General features: G+C 35.4%; 1 protein-coding gene across 2 annotated transcripts in view; it reads left to right on the top strand.

Moving 5' to 3' along the window:
* The window catches only part of LOC132952946 (autophagy-related protein 16-1), a 176,459-nt gene that overhangs the window by 141,124 nt on the left and 14,807 nt on the right, over positions 1-20,528 (top strand). For both annotated transcript variants that reach the window (XM_061025472.1, XM_061025471.1), the window contains exons 9-10: positions 14,249-14,369; positions 15,023-15,202. In XM_061025472.1, the coding sequence (XP_060881455.1) occupies positions 14,249-14,369; positions 15,023-15,202 (301 nt within the window). The remainder of the gene's footprint in view (positions 1-14,248; positions 14,370-15,022; positions 15,203-20,528) is intronic.

The following is a 20,528-nucleotide window of genomic DNA, read 5'->3' as shown; positions in this document are numbered from 1 at the left end:
AAATATTATAATACATACGGCGACGGCATAATCCACAAAAAGTATTCTTTATTGAGATGTCGGTATATTGTCTTACATAAAAGTCTGTACGGTTCCTGAAACCCGCGGGGAAAATGCATATACCGCAAATGCGATTGGATGCGTTCGGGTTTTTGTTTTCCGCCAGCAGACTCTGTGGGTAAGCAACTGCAGAAATCATCGTCGCAGGCGATTATTGTAATATTGAAATTCCGTCAAACGTAAAACGCAAAACACACATGTACAAAAAAAAAAACAATAAAATCGATGATCACTCCTATAGTATAGGTATAATATAATAATATAACATATTAAATCAGTGCATGTAGAGTTGCATCGCTGCAGCGAAATAACTCGCGCTCGCCGCCACCGCCGCGGTCGATTCACATACAACAATGCAGCTGGTACCTGTATGAGTATAAGCATATATTATATTATATAAAGAGCGGAAAAATGTATCGAATTTCAGACATTTTCCACTCTCGGCCGTTTGTCCGCGCATTTGCATTGAATATAAAACCGAAATCGCGTCTGACGCGTAATCGTTTGACAATAATTATACTGCCGCCGCCGTAGTATTGCTCGGCATTTGCGCAATGTCGGTGCGACGTACAGAGAGGAAAGTATTTACAATCGATTAATATCTCATCTGTGGAAACAGTGGCGGCGTCGTATGGGAATAATAATAATAATAATGACGAAATGGATAAAAAAAAAAAATACAAAAACAAAACAAAAGTAATCCGACGAGCGTCGTATATTATATTATTATGGTGAAACTTGCGCGTTTTAGATGCGTATTATTTCCGTATAAATGCGATATATACTTACAGAATGGTATGGATGTATAACCATTCTAAATGTTAATACCAACGGAGATTTTCATAAGATAATATAATAATATGCCCACGGTCGTCTCGGCGAGCTGTTGCGACGCGACGGCAGCAGATGAGTGAGTGCGTGTGGGTTTTTTTCGTATACATATTATATATATAGTACGTGTTTGAGGCGAATTCGAAGTATCCGAGGAATTCATCAATCATTATGTATTTTATTATTGTTATATATAAGGCGGCGGCGGCGATCGAGGCGGACGGACTGCGCAAATACTATTTATATACGCTCATCGTGCTTGTACAATAATACAATATATATAATATTATATATTTTACACCGCGTTCCAGCGGAAGTCGCCGCAGCATTAAAAGGCGGCTTCTGCTGCAGTCCACTGCACTCTCCATTGAGTGCATATAAAAAATAAAACTGCGGGCTCGAGTATTATACGTCTTGTGCTGCACTATTCCGTCAGATCAATTCCGTGAGGATGCGAGCAGCGTGCCGCGGAGACCGCGCTGTATACTTTACATACGCATGTGTTCCTGCGAACTTGAACTTTCACGAAGACTATACCTACGGCGTATATTTTCCTCGCCCATATTACTTGTAATACGGCCAAGTACTTAATATAGGTGTATAGGCGAGTATATACATACGCCGCTAACAATACTTTGCACCCTTAGCCGCTACCTAATGCTATTTTCATATGATCCAGCGTATGTTTTAAGCTCTCGTATCGGCGACGATGTGATGGATATAATTCGTGCACACACCGAGCACACGTTATTGTAATATTATTATTGCGTTTCGAATCGGTACGATCACGATCAGACCGTATGGTATAGCCGGTATATGGGTAACATAAACCGCGGGAGGTCGCGTGTGGCAACTACTGGGTTTGTGCAGTATAATTATAGTGGATCGCAGGGCGTCGGTGTTAATTTTATGAAACGACACATTTGACATCGTTATTTACAATTATTGGTAATATGCCTACACCAATAACGCCTACACATTACAATAACAGTATATAGGTATACATCGCACTTGCACATGGTGTCGTATAATGTGCGTTATGCATTACAATAAACATATCAAAATAATATTGTTGTGTTCGTAGCACGTGCACGTATGAAAATCTTCATCATCATCTTGATGGGTATATATGTCCCAAAAATACAATTTCTTATTATAAATTCCGATCGCATTGTTTGGTGATTTATATTACCGTTTCGTTAAACCTATTTACTCCTTACTAGTTATTTGATTGCAATTTAGAAAAAATCAAGTTATTAAAGCTCACTCTGCAGTGAACGAACTACAAGACCCGGTTTTTAAACGTATATTTCAAATTAAATGACCCGATAAACTGTTTCCCTCCCCAATATGACCCATCCCTATAGGCGTATAATATGGTTCGCGTAATCCCGCTTCGAGCGCAAATAAAACACGTGTTCTTATATAAATGTTCATCGGAATGACTTGTTGCGAAAAAAAAAAAAAATTGGTTTTTTTATATTATGTGTATAAGTACGTGTGCAGTATATTATATCGTTTCGAGCGGCCGTTCGTGACCAGCGGCCGTCGCTTCGATCGGGCGTCATAAATTTGTCGCGGGGCGCGCGCGCGATTAATCGCCTCGACTAATGAAAATATGTGATCGCGGGGGAGGCGTTTGCGGAATAAAACACGACTATAGGACGGCATAATTTATTTGTATTATATTATATGTTTATATATATATATATATATACCGGTGCAGCGGAGACGCCGTGTCGTTTATTGTACCTACATAATAATATGCGAGCAATAGTATATAATATGAGCTACATTATGCTATTATATTATCACTATATGGTGGACTGTGGCGAGAAAAAATATATATATTGTAATAACGCGAGTGTAACATATACGTATAGGTACGTGCAGCGGTGGTGCAGGCGGAACTGCCAACACAAGTTCAGCGACCAGTCGTGAGAAAAGTCACTATCCGTACCTTTGTGTGTGTGTGTGTGTGTATGTGTGTGTACATATATTATGCTCGTATTCCGATTTGATTATATCGTAATAGAATGTGTGTGCGACGTATTAGCCGTCATTATTGTTATTACCATGATGATATCATCTTATTTTATATTCGGCATCCGCCGAAAAACGTATAAATTGCAGGTGCGCGCGGACGACCGCAGCTGCAGCGACTGGGAGATTCGCCGGAAACTCTCATCGAATCTCGCGCTGGACAGACCGCAACATTCGTACGGTAAACCTAATACCTGTGTTTAATGGTACGCGATTAATGTGTGCACAGAAACAATACGAACCGTATGTTTGGAATCCGTCACGTTCGCAAGACGCAGTTATTCGCGACCCTCCGACGCCCCTGCGCGCGCACACTGCAACAGTATAATACCATATTTACCGTAGGGCTTTACGCCTTTTATTCTATCCGATCGACCACCGAATGCCACTGAATATATAGATCACCTACGTGGAGATCTAAGGCGGACCGTCGCATCGCACGCCTAAAATCATCGTACACTGTTAGGATGACGACAAAGTGTCAGTGCTTCGCGCGTTGATATCACTTTCTTTCCGAGAACGAACACGTAATTTAGTCGTTTTTCACGTGTGAACGATTGCGTTAAACGCCTACAAAATTGTCAAATTATTCTTTCCGATGCCATTTCCCGACCTATCCACACTCACCCGCCCGAAACAACTTCATGCCTAGTAATTTAGATGACGGACTATCGTCCGCCCGAATAGCGGTAAATATGTTATGTTCGTTGTGTTACACAATATAATATTATATTGTACTATAATGTATTATAGCTGTAGAATCAACGGCGGCGTTGGCAATAATTTGAGTTTTCGTTTAAAATGAAAATGTTAAACCGCTATATAGGTAAGCGTATTGCGTATAATCGATTTATGGTCGAACGGATCGCCACCGAATTTTTGTACCCTGCATAATATAGCCTATAGGTATATAAATAATGAGTATACCCGTGCGTACATCACCATAGCGTCGGTTTTAATTATTTTCCATATGTACTGACGACGATGACGGCTATGATGATGACTGATGATTATTGTTTTTGGTATGCTCGAATTCGAATATTATTTCTCTTCTGGCTATCTGTTATTGGAATCTGGATGACCGACTATATACGTTCGTTTCGTGAGTTCTATCATTATAATTACGCGCACAACCCGCGACGACAAACGATATTATTCGCACTATTCCCGTACAGGTAAATATAGTTTTTTCCACGACGCGCGTGTTTTCGACTCAGTTCGCAATTACATTTTTGTCTATATAATATTAATATTTTACAATAAGCCGCAGGCTCTATAATCCTATGTATACGTTTGCAGTGTTCGTCTCGGGCGAAGCGTTCTACAGGTGCCGCGAGTATACGATGCGTAAAAAATGTAAATAAATAAACACGAAACGGGTTTTTTCGACCTGGGAACACGACGACGACGACGACGCTGCATACGGTTCATTATGGGACGACGAAAAATATAATAGAAATGCCTCGCGCAAACGGAAATTTACGGCGTCGGCGCGGTGTGTATAACTATACATGTTGCACACGCGACAATTATATACACAAACGCGGAACCATGGGACTTGTAGTGTAATATATATTATATAGGTACCTACATAGGTAACGAGTACGTAAATCGTGTGTGCGTCGCAATAATATAATATGGTGTATCCGCGTATAAGTCGCCGCCTGCAACTGCAGCAGAAGAATGCGCCCAGGAAATACGATAGTCGTCACCCCCCCCCCCCCCCCCCCGCGTGCGCAGACACGTATAGGTACCTATATAAACATATTATAAACATATACGTCCTTTTCCCGTTTTAGCCGCGGTCTTATCGAGCCGCCTTTGGTCTGTCCTCGCGGATTAGCGTCCATATAAATATATATATATATAGTCAGCTATAACCGCTGCAGCAGATGCATATTATAATATATATAAATAGGCACCTAATATACATCATCCGCGCTAGTGTCAACCACGCACAAGCGCGTGTACGGCCTAACCGCGACTTCAATATCATATAAAATGCGACCGTTCCGGAAGTACAAAGGCGACGCCGCCGCTGTAGCGTATAGTTCGATGTCTGTACGCGATTATAATATTATTATTATTTCTAGTCGTACCTATAGGTACACGCGCGAATATAATATGATATAGTATAATAATGTATATAATATACATATGCATACATGTATATGGGCAATCGGACGTTATTACAACGCGTGTATCGCTCATGTACATATATACGCTGCAGAGATCCGACACCAAACTGACACAACGAGGTCTCCATCGGATGTTCATATATATAATATATATACGCATATTATTATATATTATATTGTATACACACATCATCATCATCATATATATGCGTACCTACACTCATCGCGGCGTCGGCTGCAATCGCTCTTGTACTTACATGTACCGTTTTGTTTCGATTGAATATAATATTATATGTACATGCGCACGTCGGTTGTCGTATACGCATTTGTATATAATGTATATATAGGTATACGTTTTAATTAATTCCTTCGCCTTTCATGTGTCCGCCCGTCGTAATGGATTTCCGCGGGTTTGAGACGGGTATCGCAAAAGTTCATCGGACGTCGCACTCGAATCCGCAACGAGTTTTCGCCGCGGTGCAACATATTATATATAGGTACTGCTATAGTATTTAATAGGTATAAACCTATATAACATATAAAATATACCAACAGCATGTATAACTGATAGCGTTATATTATATATTATTATGTGCAGCGTTGTGGTATACACTCGCTCGCGCTTGATCATCTTTGACTATGCGTGCAGATCTTCAGGTTTCATTTGCGCCCGTATGATACTAAATTAAAACATATGTATTATATGCAGTAATAGTAAATCATAATATAATATTATTATTTAATATGTATACCTTCCTATAGCTATTACCGCTGTAATTGCGTTCTGCATCTGCGGGACGATCGATGCCGAGTCGATTCCGCGGAGACTTAAACGCCGGCTGCGCCGAGCACTGCGGTGATAACATTATATTATGGGTACGTGCGATGCGTTTATATATTATAATATTATTATTATGTTGCGGATACATTATAAACTATAATATATATTATGCGGTAAAGGTACAATAATGTACTTTGTATTATTTTATAATTTATTATCTCCGAGTGAAATATGACCTAAACGTTTGTGACTAGTAGCTGCGCAGCTGCCGCAATGTGGTATATTTATGATATTATATCTAAAGCCGCATAAAATATAGTGCTGTATATTATTGTATCCGAGAGATTCGATTATTTAAAACACTGCCGTTGTCCTAGAAATTTGTAACCATATACCATGTTGTATATGGTTTATAAATACTGCACGTTGCACTGTCCACTGCAGACAGTTCGCGGTAAATGCCAATACTGCGCAGCGCTGCAGTCATTAAATAGGCGTGCCTGAAATTAACTGTGTCTATATCTTACATAGCATAATGTACAATATTGCGGTGCCTACACAAACATTATATATTATTATATACACAGTCGAGCCGATGATTATATATACAGCTGTGTTGGCGTGTGTACCTTATATACCTACCCGCCGTATATGGGGTTTAGTTCTAACAATTTTTTTTTTTCAAAACCGTTCAAAGATATTACATATATTATATTTTTTTGTGTTAACGGGCAAACCGCCTCTTTGCGGACGATGTCCGTTTCCTATCGTTTATATGTATATATATTTATAAGTATACCTAATAAGTATTACGCCGTATATTGTATTACATTGTAAACATTGTGCATGCGGATATAATTATATTATGTGAGTATTGTACCTATAATATATTATATCCTATGTATAAAATACATAAAACGTGATTTGGGGCCGTTCCTTTATAACATATACCTAAGCGTATAATAGGTAGGTATAATCTGCAGTGCAAACTTTCGACGTAACTACTTTATGCTCTTTTTTCATACGCATTGAATGTAATATCATAATTATTAAGATATTTTTAAAAAAAATTGCATTCTGAGATGTTAAATATATAGTTTTAATGTCGAAAAAAATTATAAAAATTTTAATAACCTATATATTATACATAAACAATATTAAAGTCATCTTTAATACAGTTATCCGTAATATATGTCCGTAAGTTTATAATTTAAAGAATGAGTGGGTGAAAGTATTAAGTGTCATATAGTACCTATGCATACACATTTACAGAAATAAACATTAAATTGGTTAAGCCATTATTTTCAGAGATACACAGTCGATAAAAGCGATATCATTATATTGGATATGTGGGTATATATAGCTGGTACATGCGTATATTATTACCAGTTAACATTAAACATATAGGTAAATCTGTTCGTGTTGATTACACCAAAAACTTTAATAAAACGTCGCTTATTAATACTCTTTTGCAACCATTCAGTTATGCATATTTAGTGAGTGATGTGTTACCTCAAGTGCATTTAACAAGGTAATTATTTTACAGAGTACACTAAATATCTCGAAAAGTGTTAGATTTTTTATCGATATTGTAATATGGTAAATTTTGACATTTTATTTATTCCTTCGTATAGGTATTATACTACAAAATAATCATTCTGCTCATTGTAACTTGTCTTAGACAGAATACATTTATCAATATACTAATATTATATTATGTGTAGGCATACTTATTAGTTATATATTTCTGCAGTTCTTTTCCAGTGCGCATTATACTTACTTATGGCTGGTGTAGACCTATGCGTACTAATTATACAGGTACGATATGTATATACTGATACCACTCTACTATATTTACATGATACTATTATTTTTTATTTATTTATTTTTACTTCAGCATAATACAATAAAAATAATAATAATATTAAGAACTGATACGTAAACCAACAGAGCTAAGCTCTTATCTGGTATATACGGAGTTCCTATGTATAAGTACAATATTTATATGTAGGTAGTAATAATATTATATAAAATTATTATAGGTATATAGGTAAATATAATATATATTATATTTATATAATTATACATTTCTCATGTAAATACAGAAAAGCGAACATCATTCATGGGTCACTGACGACGATTTACAACCGGCCCCAAAACGAGTTTCGGGTCAGACGCGACAAAAAGCTGATAATGGCTTATATCAGTGGGTATAATGGACTCGTAACGGACGCAACGCGCACGACCCGGTCCTTACAATATTATATTTGAACATTTTATAATAGTCGGCGTGCCCTTTCCGCGACCCGACCACCCAAGCCCGTAAAAACAATTGCGGCAATCAATAATAATTACTGTTTTATGTGCAAATAATTGTTCGTTTAATTAAAAAAGGTGAACATTTTATAATTTTAAAAAATACCGACACATTAAAATAGTTTTAAATAGGTATTACGTTCAAGTTATTAGTTGAAGTTATTATAAAATAACATTATTCATTTTTAAATATAGATATAGGTACTAATACATTATAATATAATATAATATAATACGATGTATTATAACATTTTTTTCAATATGATAATATGCATACAGAATTTTTTCTTCTCTTAAAAAATACGATTTTAAGGCAGCAAATAATTATTATTTAATTATTTCATCTACTGCGCAGAAGGCAGGGGGAAAAATTATCCAGTCTTGTTTATTTTATCCAAATATAATATGCGTGCATTTGATTTCTCAAAAGTACAATATATGATTACACGGGGTGCAGTGGAATGCGTGTGGATCTTCGATGTAACACGTCGGTTTTTAGATTTCCTTTCTCATAATAATTTTTTTATATTATTTATTATATCTTATAATACGCATAGTGCGCATAATATAATATCATATGGGCGTAAAACCATTTAGAAGATTGTATCCGATTTGTCGTGCAACTTCAAACCGCTGTGTGCTTATTTCAATAACGATTGTTACGCGTTATACTACTATACCGCGGTATAGGTCGTATAATCGTTTTGCTGCGGTATAATTTCCATTCGCGTGTCGCCGTACGCTTTTTTTCACATAAACCGATCCGGAATTCATTTCACCCGTTGAACGCGAACGAAATAATTGTATATAATATTATCAAAACACATATTATTATGACGACGACACTCATTCCAACCGAAGGAGGACTAGTCATGTTATAGTTTTACAGTTTCACGCCGGTGCCTATATATAACAATGTAGGTAGATAGGTAGATACATACTATTGTACCAGTATTGATTCATTTAACATATAAGCTAAGAGTATGTACTCTATATTCATTATTTCACAAGCAGTTCGTGTTTTGGAAAATGTTATTTAAGTCGTAACAAAACAAAATTTTTTAAAAAAAATTGTATTTCTATCGTTGTCATATATTAAGTTCTTACTTTTTTAAATGATAACGCATACATTTTTTTAGTTCGTATTCCGAGTCTTATTCGGAGTACCTATATAGGTACCTTTTTTTACAAATAAAGATCATATTATTTCGGACGAATAGTGAATTTAGGTATAGTCGTATAGGTAGTTATACGAATTGAAAGTTTAGATTACTATAGCGTAGTAGTACCTAAACCAAAATGTATATGGCACTGGAAAAAAGTAAACAATTTAAAAAATTATAATATTAAGAATATTATTTTGTTTTTCAAAATGTTGCATTAGAACGTCAAAATTATATAGAAAAAAAAATGTTCAAAAACGTTAATAGTTTTTGAATCAATGATAGTGTCGTTCGATAAAACAATCACTCGGTATACTTCTGTATTAATATATAATCGCTATAATATTTATCGTCTACGTTTTTTAGCCGGCGATCATGACGTGCAGTATTAATCGGCGGATACCTAGTAGCTATTTACGGTACAGTGCTATACTATAATTTATTGTTTGAAACTTTGCAGTGCCGATATCGAAATAATATTTTAATTATTGCGTGTGCATTATACGGTCCGCTGCGGTCGTAGGCTGGCTGCGATGCCCAATAACAACCACGTGCAGACATAAGCACCCAATAAAACTACTTACGAGGACCGTATAATAACGCGATATGCAGACGCGTGTGCCGAGGTCCGGTCAAGCCATTACAATTTGGTAGGTCACGTTATACTATCATTATGTGTCGCATAAATAACAAACGCGTTGAACCCGCGGCGAGCTGTATAGTTACGGCTGTGCACGGGCTGCAGTGTTGTAGGTCGTAAAAATATATTATAAGGTCGAAAATATTTCCGCTCATGGTTGGAGGTATTAATATTATATATACGAACCGTTCGCGCCTGCAGTCGGATACGTTTTATTTCGTTGCAATTTTTTTTTCCATCCTTTAGTTTGTTCTTTTCTTCATCATGGCCCCGCATAATTAACGTTCACGCGAAAACAAATGTTACGACGATATAATTATATTACGTATTATGGATAGGTAAGCTATATTATATGGATGCGCACTGTATAAGAGTACGCTCTTGCAGTGTGATTCACAGAGCAGTTCGCCCCCACTGTTTCATTTAACGATAGTGAATTTATTTAAATTCTTATTTCTGGAATTTTCAAATATATATATATATATATAGGTACTTAAATGTCATATTTTAAAATTCTTGAGATTTTTTTTTGAAAATGCTGATGTACCTACCTGATACCTAATAATATAAAATTCAAACAACTTGTTTCTCATTTATTAAAATATATTTTATACTAAGGATTATATTAATAGTCCTTAAAAATGGTTTTATATAAATATGAATTATGTGTGCCTAATAACGGATCTAGTAATATTAATAATACTTAACTTGGACTATCTTATAAATTACACAACATATATATATATGTTTATAGATGAACATTTATTACCTATAAACATTTTCAAATTTCTATAGCCCCGAAATCGTCCATGGGCATATTATTATCTTTGGTACATCTAATTAAATAACTCAAAACCTATTCGTTCAAAATTTGATTTCAATACGTCAAAGTTTTCAGATAAATTATCCACTAAATAATTTACAATGAAATGGCGGGTTCTCGTTTGAAAAACAGAAGCTAGTATCTCTACGTTACTCTCTCCGTAACTATAGAACAAAAAAATCTCAAGAACTTGAAATATGGTGTTTAAGTATATGTATTTAAAAATTTCAAAAATCAGAATTTGAATGGATTCATTATTCAATGAAACGACGGGGGTGAGTATGTTCTGTGAATCACACTGTATGTACAACAGATTCGTAATGCATCACCGCTGAAAACTCAGCAAAAGTATGACGCTAGTACGGTCTAATATATACCGACGCATATAATATTAATTTCTAACGTATTGCTATCATCGTCGTTTATTACTCTGAAAAATAATTTCTGTATAAACTTCGAATACGTGCGATCTGCCCCAGATGTATTCGGTTTCGGCGCAGTAGTGTACAATAATAATAATAATTATGTACATCACCGTGACCCAGTTTACGCGTTAGACATAATATCCGACTGAATTTCCACCGTCGGAACCGGGAAAGTTAAATATGTAATAATAATAATATAATATTGTACAATATAATATTATGGTTAGTGTAACAAGTATACTATACGTGAAATGTGTATATTATAATACTATATATGCATATACATCTGTCGGATTATTATGAATACGAATACGCGTATATGCACGCTGCACATTTCATGTTAATATATGGCACATAAATATTATTACATCGTATATTATATTATTATTATTATTATTATTATTAAACACATTGACGTACTTACTGTAAATTGTAATATTATATCGAATTACAAACGTGCCGGTACGTGCGTGTTAACCGATCCGATTATAATATATATTATACATACACACACACACACACAGGTCGTTATTTATAATAATATATAAATGTTTATAAGTACACTTGTAGATTTACATCATAATAGGAAATGTAAATGAATATGTTATAATAGTTCACGATCGCCTAAAATATATGCGCGCGTTTAATGTAAAAGCGACGGACTCGCAGCCGCCTTGAGGGCCTTTGCAGCACGATCGATTTTTGTGTGTATAGTAATAATAATATAATATTATATTTGTGTTTTGATTTGGTTCGCTCGAGGTGACGCGCCAAATATCAAAAGGCAAAACGAGCAAAACGAGTACCTATAAGAACAGTCGTTAATCGAAGCCAACATGATCATCAACTTCGACCATCGGCACGTACGACCACTGAAATACTCAGATTATTTTATAATACTCACTCATCTCATCGCGTTTGTCTCCGTCAACAACTATTATTATTTTTTTTTTTTAATTATTTTTTTCTAAATAATAATATACTACCTTGGTAAACATCATCGGTATTAAATTAGAGAGCCACGACACTATATTAGAATGTTTGGTAGACAAAAAAATATCCCGTTTCCACACAGAGAGACAGCCGCCGATAATTACATTACAGTGCTTATCATTTATGTAAATAATTTTTAAATTGCATTTCTAATTTCCATTAAACATTCTAACATAACTGAAGTGTACATAATAGTGGTCGGAAGAGCAGACGTACACGGGTATAGGTACAAAAATGGTGAGGCACTCGGTATGTATAATAGATACATAAATGGGTGTGCGGAGTGTGTGTGTGCGTATCGTCGGTTGAGACTTACAGCAGGGTAGTTCTATTAGCGTGCGTCCATATGGTGCATAATAATATATAATAATAACGACGTAGGTATACTACTGCATCAGTTATATTAACTGCGTCGGCATTTTCCGCCAGACTTATCGCATCGCCGTCGTATATTATTATTATTATTATTATAATAAATGGAAATTAATTCCATTCATCGGCCGACGATGGTATAAATACGCGTAGACGCACACAAACATGACGATTGCGCTCACGAACGGCAGGTACCTATTTATATATATATATATATATATATATATACACAAACGCACGCTGAGACGACGACGTGTATGAGCACACACACACACCCGAGTGGGTTATGATTGGTATATGAATATAATAATGTATTTTTAAAAAAAAATTTTAAATTATTCACATTGTAGGTACGCATATTGTCGTCGTCGGTAGGTATACCTATTATAATATAATATATAATATATGCATATTATCTAAAGTTGCGACCGTCGGCGGGGGGGGGGACGTATATAGGTAATAATATATTACCTCAATACAGTTAGTCCGACGACAAAACGTGTGTATACGATCCTACACACACATATTACGTATACATATATTATATACTTGTAATTTTAATAGGTATAATATTATACAACCATGATAGGTTGCAGTACAGTCGCGAAAGACGTATGTGACCACTGCGGTTGACGGTGTTTACGCTATTTTTCCGCGTACCGTACTCGCGGTAACAACTATTTAGGTACCTAATACCTGTACATTGGTTACAGGTATCGTTCAGTTTTTTGATATCGCACAAATAGTGATTTTTGTTTCCTGTCAGAGAACACGACTGAATGTCTCTTGTCTTTATAACCTAATATATCAAGATAACTTCAGTTGGGTCAGATCGGGGATGGTGGGGAGAGGGGGTCGAGGGTTCGAGTACCCTCGTTGATTCTGTCGCCAGTGGCGTGGACATGATTTCTGAGAGGGGGAGGTAAAAGAAAAGAGAATGACATATAAATGGTAGGGGAAAATTGTAAAATCCCCACCCTCTCAAAACTTTTTACATAAGTAGTAAAATATTTAGCAATAAAGAACAATGAGTATGATTTGAATTGATTCAAAATTCACATAAGTGTTTGAATTTGGAAAATTTGATCCACTCCAAAGCCAACGAGAGGGGATCCGATCGCCACTTACTCCCTTGTATACGCCACTGGCTGCCACTCAGTCGATCGTCGTACAATCACTTTCGGGGTGCTTTTCTGTGGTAAAACCCCACGAATTGACCGGTTTCAGATCGGGGTGTACGATAAAACTATACGGTAACGTTAAAAATGAGTGGAGAACAAAGTCGGAAATACTGCATTCCATTAAACACTCACAAACAATAATATATCAATACTTTAAATAGGATCGTCCGTGGTCTCCGCTACAGTACTGCGACTGCTGGCACAACTCATAATATAAGTACTCCGGTTTTACATGTCATGCCATGACGGTTATGTTAAATATTATTTAGGTACATTTCTCCGGTCTGAGCTTCGTTGGCCTGACCTACTCTTGGTACTACTTATTTTGCTTAAAATATCTAAGTCTCACTAAACTACCTGTATAATATGCGTGTACAGAGCGATATAGTTCGCACAGCCTTATTTATTTATTATCGTTATTATTATTATTTTAGTTCTCGTGACGTTATAATAATACGGTGTGTGTATTGTCGTTGTTTCAGCACACGCTGACCGGACACTGCGCCAAAGTGATGGCTGCCAAGTTCATGGGCGAGCCCAACAAAGTGGTGACCGGCAGCCACGACCGCACGCTGAAGATATACGATCTACGCATCAGGGCATGTGAGTGTATGATATTGTTATATTTATGTATACGCATACTCATCGCGAGTTGGTCGTGCGACGATTAGTAAGCCAAGTCAATATAATAATATATATTGTACGAGATTGTACATAATATTATATATATATATATTATAACGTTCAGGCGTTGTGTAGTTGGTGGCGGTCCAATAAACGACGTCGATATATAATATATTTGTGCCGATATAGCCGACTCTGCAGTAAATAGTATCCTATAATTTATTATGTGTATTATTAAGTATTTAATATACAGGGTGATTGTTTTGTCGTAAATCAGACAGCATAATATATCGCAAAAGATGTAACCAGCTGTCAACCATTTAATTTTTTTTATCATTATTTAAAGAACCTATTATTTTAAATTTGTCTACGATTAATCCAGAATATTTGTTCTATAATTATATAATAAAAATAAAAAAACTGTGCTTTCTAAGATATTATTCCAATCGGAAAGAATCACCCTATACGCGTGTATGTGTGTGAACTGTGCAGGTTATACGAGATATCGTCACCACTAACGTCGCTGTTGTTGTTGTTGTTGTTGTTGTTTTTATTATATTACGTACTAAACTTTTTCCGTTACAATTGTGTAATGAGTTATTGAATAAAAATAATAATATTATGTTATGTAGGCGTCGAGACCAAGTTTGCCATGTCCAGTTGCAACGACCTGGTCACATCGGAGACCGTCGGCACGACCATTATGAGCGGTCATTTTGACAAGAGGATACGGTTCTGGGATACGAGGACCGAGAAGCCGCATACGGAGATCGAGGTCCAAGGACGGGTCACGTCTTTGGACTTGTCCAGAGGTAAGTGTATAATCTATAGGTACATAAAAAATACATTTATACATAATATATATATATTGCCATAGAGTTTCGGTATTAGATTCTAATAATGTGTTATTATATATCATACGATATATCTGAAAAAAGGTACGCCCACGCCACCATTTCGGGCAAACGCTCGTGCAGTGCGTCCGGGAACTGCGATAGATCTTATAAGGGCTGGTTTGCTATAACCACCGTTAACGTCTCTGAGGAAATAATACACTGGCCACCCCGTTAGGTATCGGTAAAACGCCTGAAGCCACTTGGGCGCTAAAGAGTCAAAGTCCTCAAACATTCGCAACATAGGTATATTATAAGGACGGCAGACGTATTCTGCAAAAAATACCGTTAGTTTTACACCACGAACTCAACGTACAGTATATTGTGTTTAGTCTCAACAATGTTTTGACGGAAATATATATATTTACTTTGACTTGGATACGAGATATAAGATCATAACCATCGTATACGAAGAGCCTGCTAACCTATAAAACATTTCGGGATCGATATATTACCGCGAATGCGTTTAAATATCAAAATATGACAAGTGGCTCGTGATTATAATATAGGTATTTCCACGGCGTGTTAGCAATAATACCTATACGAATAGAACCAGGTTTTAATTTAATATATGATACAATTGGAAGGGGGAGGGGGGGGGTATATTCAAACATCCGTCGTGGAGTCATGCGGTCATATTAATATTAAAAAATTATGAAATGCGTTTTAACTATCATTTTAACCAATTATATATTAAACAATAATGAAAATTAGCATATAATATTATATTTTTGGATTATACGCCCGAGGGAAGGGGTTGTTTAACACTCAAAATACCATCTCTGTTTATGCGCCTACATTGGACCACACGTATATATTATTACTCATATATATATATATGAATTCGCACGGTCAGATGTCATCGCTTAATATCGACTCGCACGATTTTGTCTGTTCATAACGCTACGTATAGCAAGACAAACCTATATACTATGGTGCGATGAGGTGCGCACCTAATATAAAATATAATATCGATCTCGATCGATCGCGATATTTTGCTCGCACGCGGTTTATCCGGAAATTTCATCTGCAGCACGCCGGGAAGGTGCGACTCGCTATAAATAAATATAATAATATATATTATACAGTCGACGCGCACAAACTATTCCATCAGCTGCAGTATATATATATACCTGTATATTGTATATAGCGTCCGAGTCATTAAAATCTGCCGAGATGAATTTATCGATTTATCGCCCACCCAACCGGTGGCAGTTGTATAATATATAATAATATATATGTTGCATGGTGGTTAACCATGTGTCTGCGCGTTTATAATAAAGCGTGCTTAGTCTGCAGGGGCGCAGCTTCAGGTTTCCTGCAATTTATAATATTATGATATGCGTATAATAATAATGTATGCGTTTAGGGGTGCAGCGGAGAGATTTTATAAGCTGAAGACATGACTCTTTCCTGCACGGGCAGCGATTTCTGACCAGGATATCGCATATTGATACGCTGCGCAACATCGTAAAATTTATCGCTCCGTCATCGGTATATAAGCTATATGATTTTCAAACCATTTACTCATAAACGACACGACCTTATAATATTATACGAGATATAATATATTGGTACATATTAAATCGGTACTATACGTATATTCAACACATGGTTTTTCTCTGGGGAAATTTCTAACGGAACTTTATGTACTGTAGGACTGCCGACCCAATGCTACGGGAAAAAGTATGATCCCCAGAAGACACCCCGCGCAACTCTGCATTATCGGTCGGCGCCCCAAAAAGTTGGATTTATTGTATAAACATGTGTCGCAGATAGTATTAAAGCATATACACATCGTGTGTTCACAAAACAAAGGTACACTCTATAACTCAATTACTTGTATTATTCAGTGCCTATAGATATTTTTGAATACTGTTCGAGTGCCAGGAGACTATAAACTATTGGATCATCAATTCCTACGAGTTACAATTTTTGGATACTTTTGTATTTTTCACATGTGCAACGACTTTACTTTTTCTGCATCGTACCCCGTTTTCGCGTTCACACGGCATATACAAATGGCGTATAATATAGCAAAACCATAAGCATTTTTCATCCGCGGAATATATAGTATTATATACAGTCGTCAGTTTGGCGCCGGCATCGCCAACGGCATCTTAATATTATTATAATTGCTCTTCGATTTCGCGCACCGTAACGTCATTATTGCAGTATAATATGTATTCGGTTTTTTTTTTTTTTACCGGATTCCGTTCAAAACTCGTTCGGTGCATTTTTTTTTTTTTATTAGATGATTTCGTCGATAATATCATATCCTGCAAGCCCGAGTTGTGTACTAAACAGTTACGATCCTGCACTAATGTACTGTTATGCATACCTGCTACTATATGCTCATATTATTATAATGTACGCTAACATGCGCGTAATACACCGATCTGATAACACGTTGGCTTTATGCATTATGTTTGTCTCGTATTGATATTATAAAGCACCGTGGTGTGTCAATTAGCATACGCATATACGTGCGTAAATTCAAAACTGCATTTGCAGTATATATAGAAAACCGACTGCGACATGTATACCTAGGTATACATATATCGTGAAATCTGCAGCAGGCATACGTATAATATTATAATAACAACACGGCAGCCGAAGTTTCGATCGAGTTGCAGAGATTGCCCTGTTAACATGCGCTTACGAAATTAGAACATTCGAATACTGCGCAGTGTGTCCGCAATAAATTGTCTGTTTATTATGTCCTGATAAATCGTATACAAATGTAATAGCTATCTTCTATACGCATCAAAACATTTTGAGGATAGGTACACACTATGATATTATGTCGTGTTGTGTCAACAATTATCAGTTATCCGTTATGTGTAATGACACATTGTGCAGGTCAAATAATATCAGGTTGATAATGCATTTTGGCTTTAGTAAACATCGCCCAGTTGCTGTTCCGTTGAACACGACTAGACAAATTGTCTATCTACCCTTTTTTTTTTTTTATTTTGAACTTGAGCCCGGAGACTATAGCTATTAGCTATTGTAGGGATTATGGACTGAATGGTTGGTAGGGTTGGTACGGTTATAGGTTGTTACGGTAGGTAAGCATCAGGTGAATGCGTGGCGAGGTTTTTGCTACTGCGAACCCGGGTGGTCACCCATCCGGGAACTAGTAGCAGCGGACGTTACTTACTCTCAGTCACATTGCGTGACTGACAAGCGGCCAACGCGCCGCGCCAAGCCACTGCCTATTTATTATATTCTGATAAATCGTATACAGATCTATCTTCTACATTTTACTATATTTTGAGAAAACATATTATATTCTATCGTCGTGTAATATCAAAAATTATCAGTTATCCGTTTAATATCATGATAATAATACACAAGTTGTGGTCAAATAATTATCAGGTTAATAATGCATTATTCAGCTGAAGTTAGCATCGGCCAGTTGCTATTTCGTTGAACACAACAACACTGCTATATCGTTAAAATTAACTGACCGACAAACAAATTACAGACAACTTCGATTTACATCATTGTACACAACATTTATGATATGTATATTACAAGACTAATGCTCATAATGTGCAACTATTGTTAATAGTATATAATCATCGCACCGTAATTCCACGTTATTATAAAATTAATACCGCGATAATACATTGCAGAATACATTGGCCTCATTCTCAACCTCGTTACAAGTAGAGTAAGAAATTATTATGAATTAGGTGTACCTACCTGTGGCTGTGCAAAAATTTTAACATATTATTAATATTACTCATTCATAATATTATGCAGTAGGTAGGTAATAACCGAAAAGTGGATTATAATTTAATTTTGCGTTTGCTCACCTATTATCGCTTGTGGTTAGTCAGAAAATATAATATTAATCCAACAATAAATTTATAAAGTAAAATTAATTGGCATAATATAAAATATGTTATTATTGGGCACTTTTATAATATTTTTCCTCCATATAAAATATTAAGTATAATTTATTACAAAATGATTGCAAATTAATGTAAATTTCTTTGGATTGACTTTATAATTTTTTTTTTGTAGTTTAATAGTATTTGTACTTACGTTTAAATATGTATTGAACTTACTTTAATGACTAAAATTATTCTGAAAATATTTCGCAGAGAAAAATAATTGAAAAAAAAGTGATGACACACATTGAACAATTATTATTTTCTTCTTATGATGAACGCATCTCATCATCGAGGAAAAAATTATTGGAAAGTTACAGTTTCCATAAAATAATATTCAAACGCCATCGGCCTTAATATAAATTCATTTATTCGGTATAGGATATGAAAATGCAACGCTTTATAAATATTATGTAGGGACCTATATATAATATGTATCATGTATACAATACACATCACAAACGGTACATTTTACGGACACATAAAACAGAACAATTTATTATACATTTATGTACCTACATAATATTACGTTATAGATAATAACTTGAGCTTTAGATAATTATTCATTATAAAAACAATTGGCTTATTATACAGAGTGTATAATGATAATATATATAAGAGCAAATTACATGTCGTCCATGTATGTATATATTATCTACATAATCTCCTATGTGTGTAGGATAATAATATAATATATTTTATGCTCGTACAGAAATAAGCTCTCGGAAGTAATTGATCAATTATTTAAATATAAAATACTCGCCGTACCAATTTCAGTATAATATAATATTGTGGTGTTATATTATAGAGGAAAAGCCGCGGCATTTTTTTTTTTTACTATTTAAACGCATATAATAATATAATCGACTTTAATTAATACGTCGGAACGGTATACGCGAATGTATATGCATGAATGTGTGTTTCTATATATATATACAGATATATATGCACGGTGGTACACGTTTTTGCGTCTAGTTTACATATATATATATATAAAGTAATAATAATAAATCGTAGCATTGTTGTCTGACCCGCAAACTATAATAATAATAATAATAATAACAATAATAATATAAAAGATCTTCGAATATAATATGTAACGCGCGCGCGCGATGACTATCAATCATTCGAGTTTCATTATTAGTTGTATTATTATTATTATTATTTTTTTAATAATCAAACTAGTTCTCCGGTGTGTGCAGTTTTTGCTACTCGCGTACATTAAAATCTGTACAGGGTGATTTTTTATGCATACTCGGCCCGTTTTCAACGTTTAAATTATGAATGTATGTTCGAATATTTTGATTTTTGGAATTTTTAAGTATATTGAAAGATGATATTTT

Source organism: Metopolophium dirhodum, chromosome 9 (assembly GCF_019925205.1).
Source record: "Metopolophium dirhodum isolate CAU chromosome 9, ASM1992520v1, whole genome shotgun sequence".
Classification (NCBI taxonomy): Eukaryota; Metazoa; Arthropoda; class Insecta; order Hemiptera; family Aphididae; genus Metopolophium; species Metopolophium dirhodum.
The sequence above is the reverse complement of the archived record's forward strand: the minus strand, read 5'-3'. Positions and strand labels throughout refer to the sequence as shown.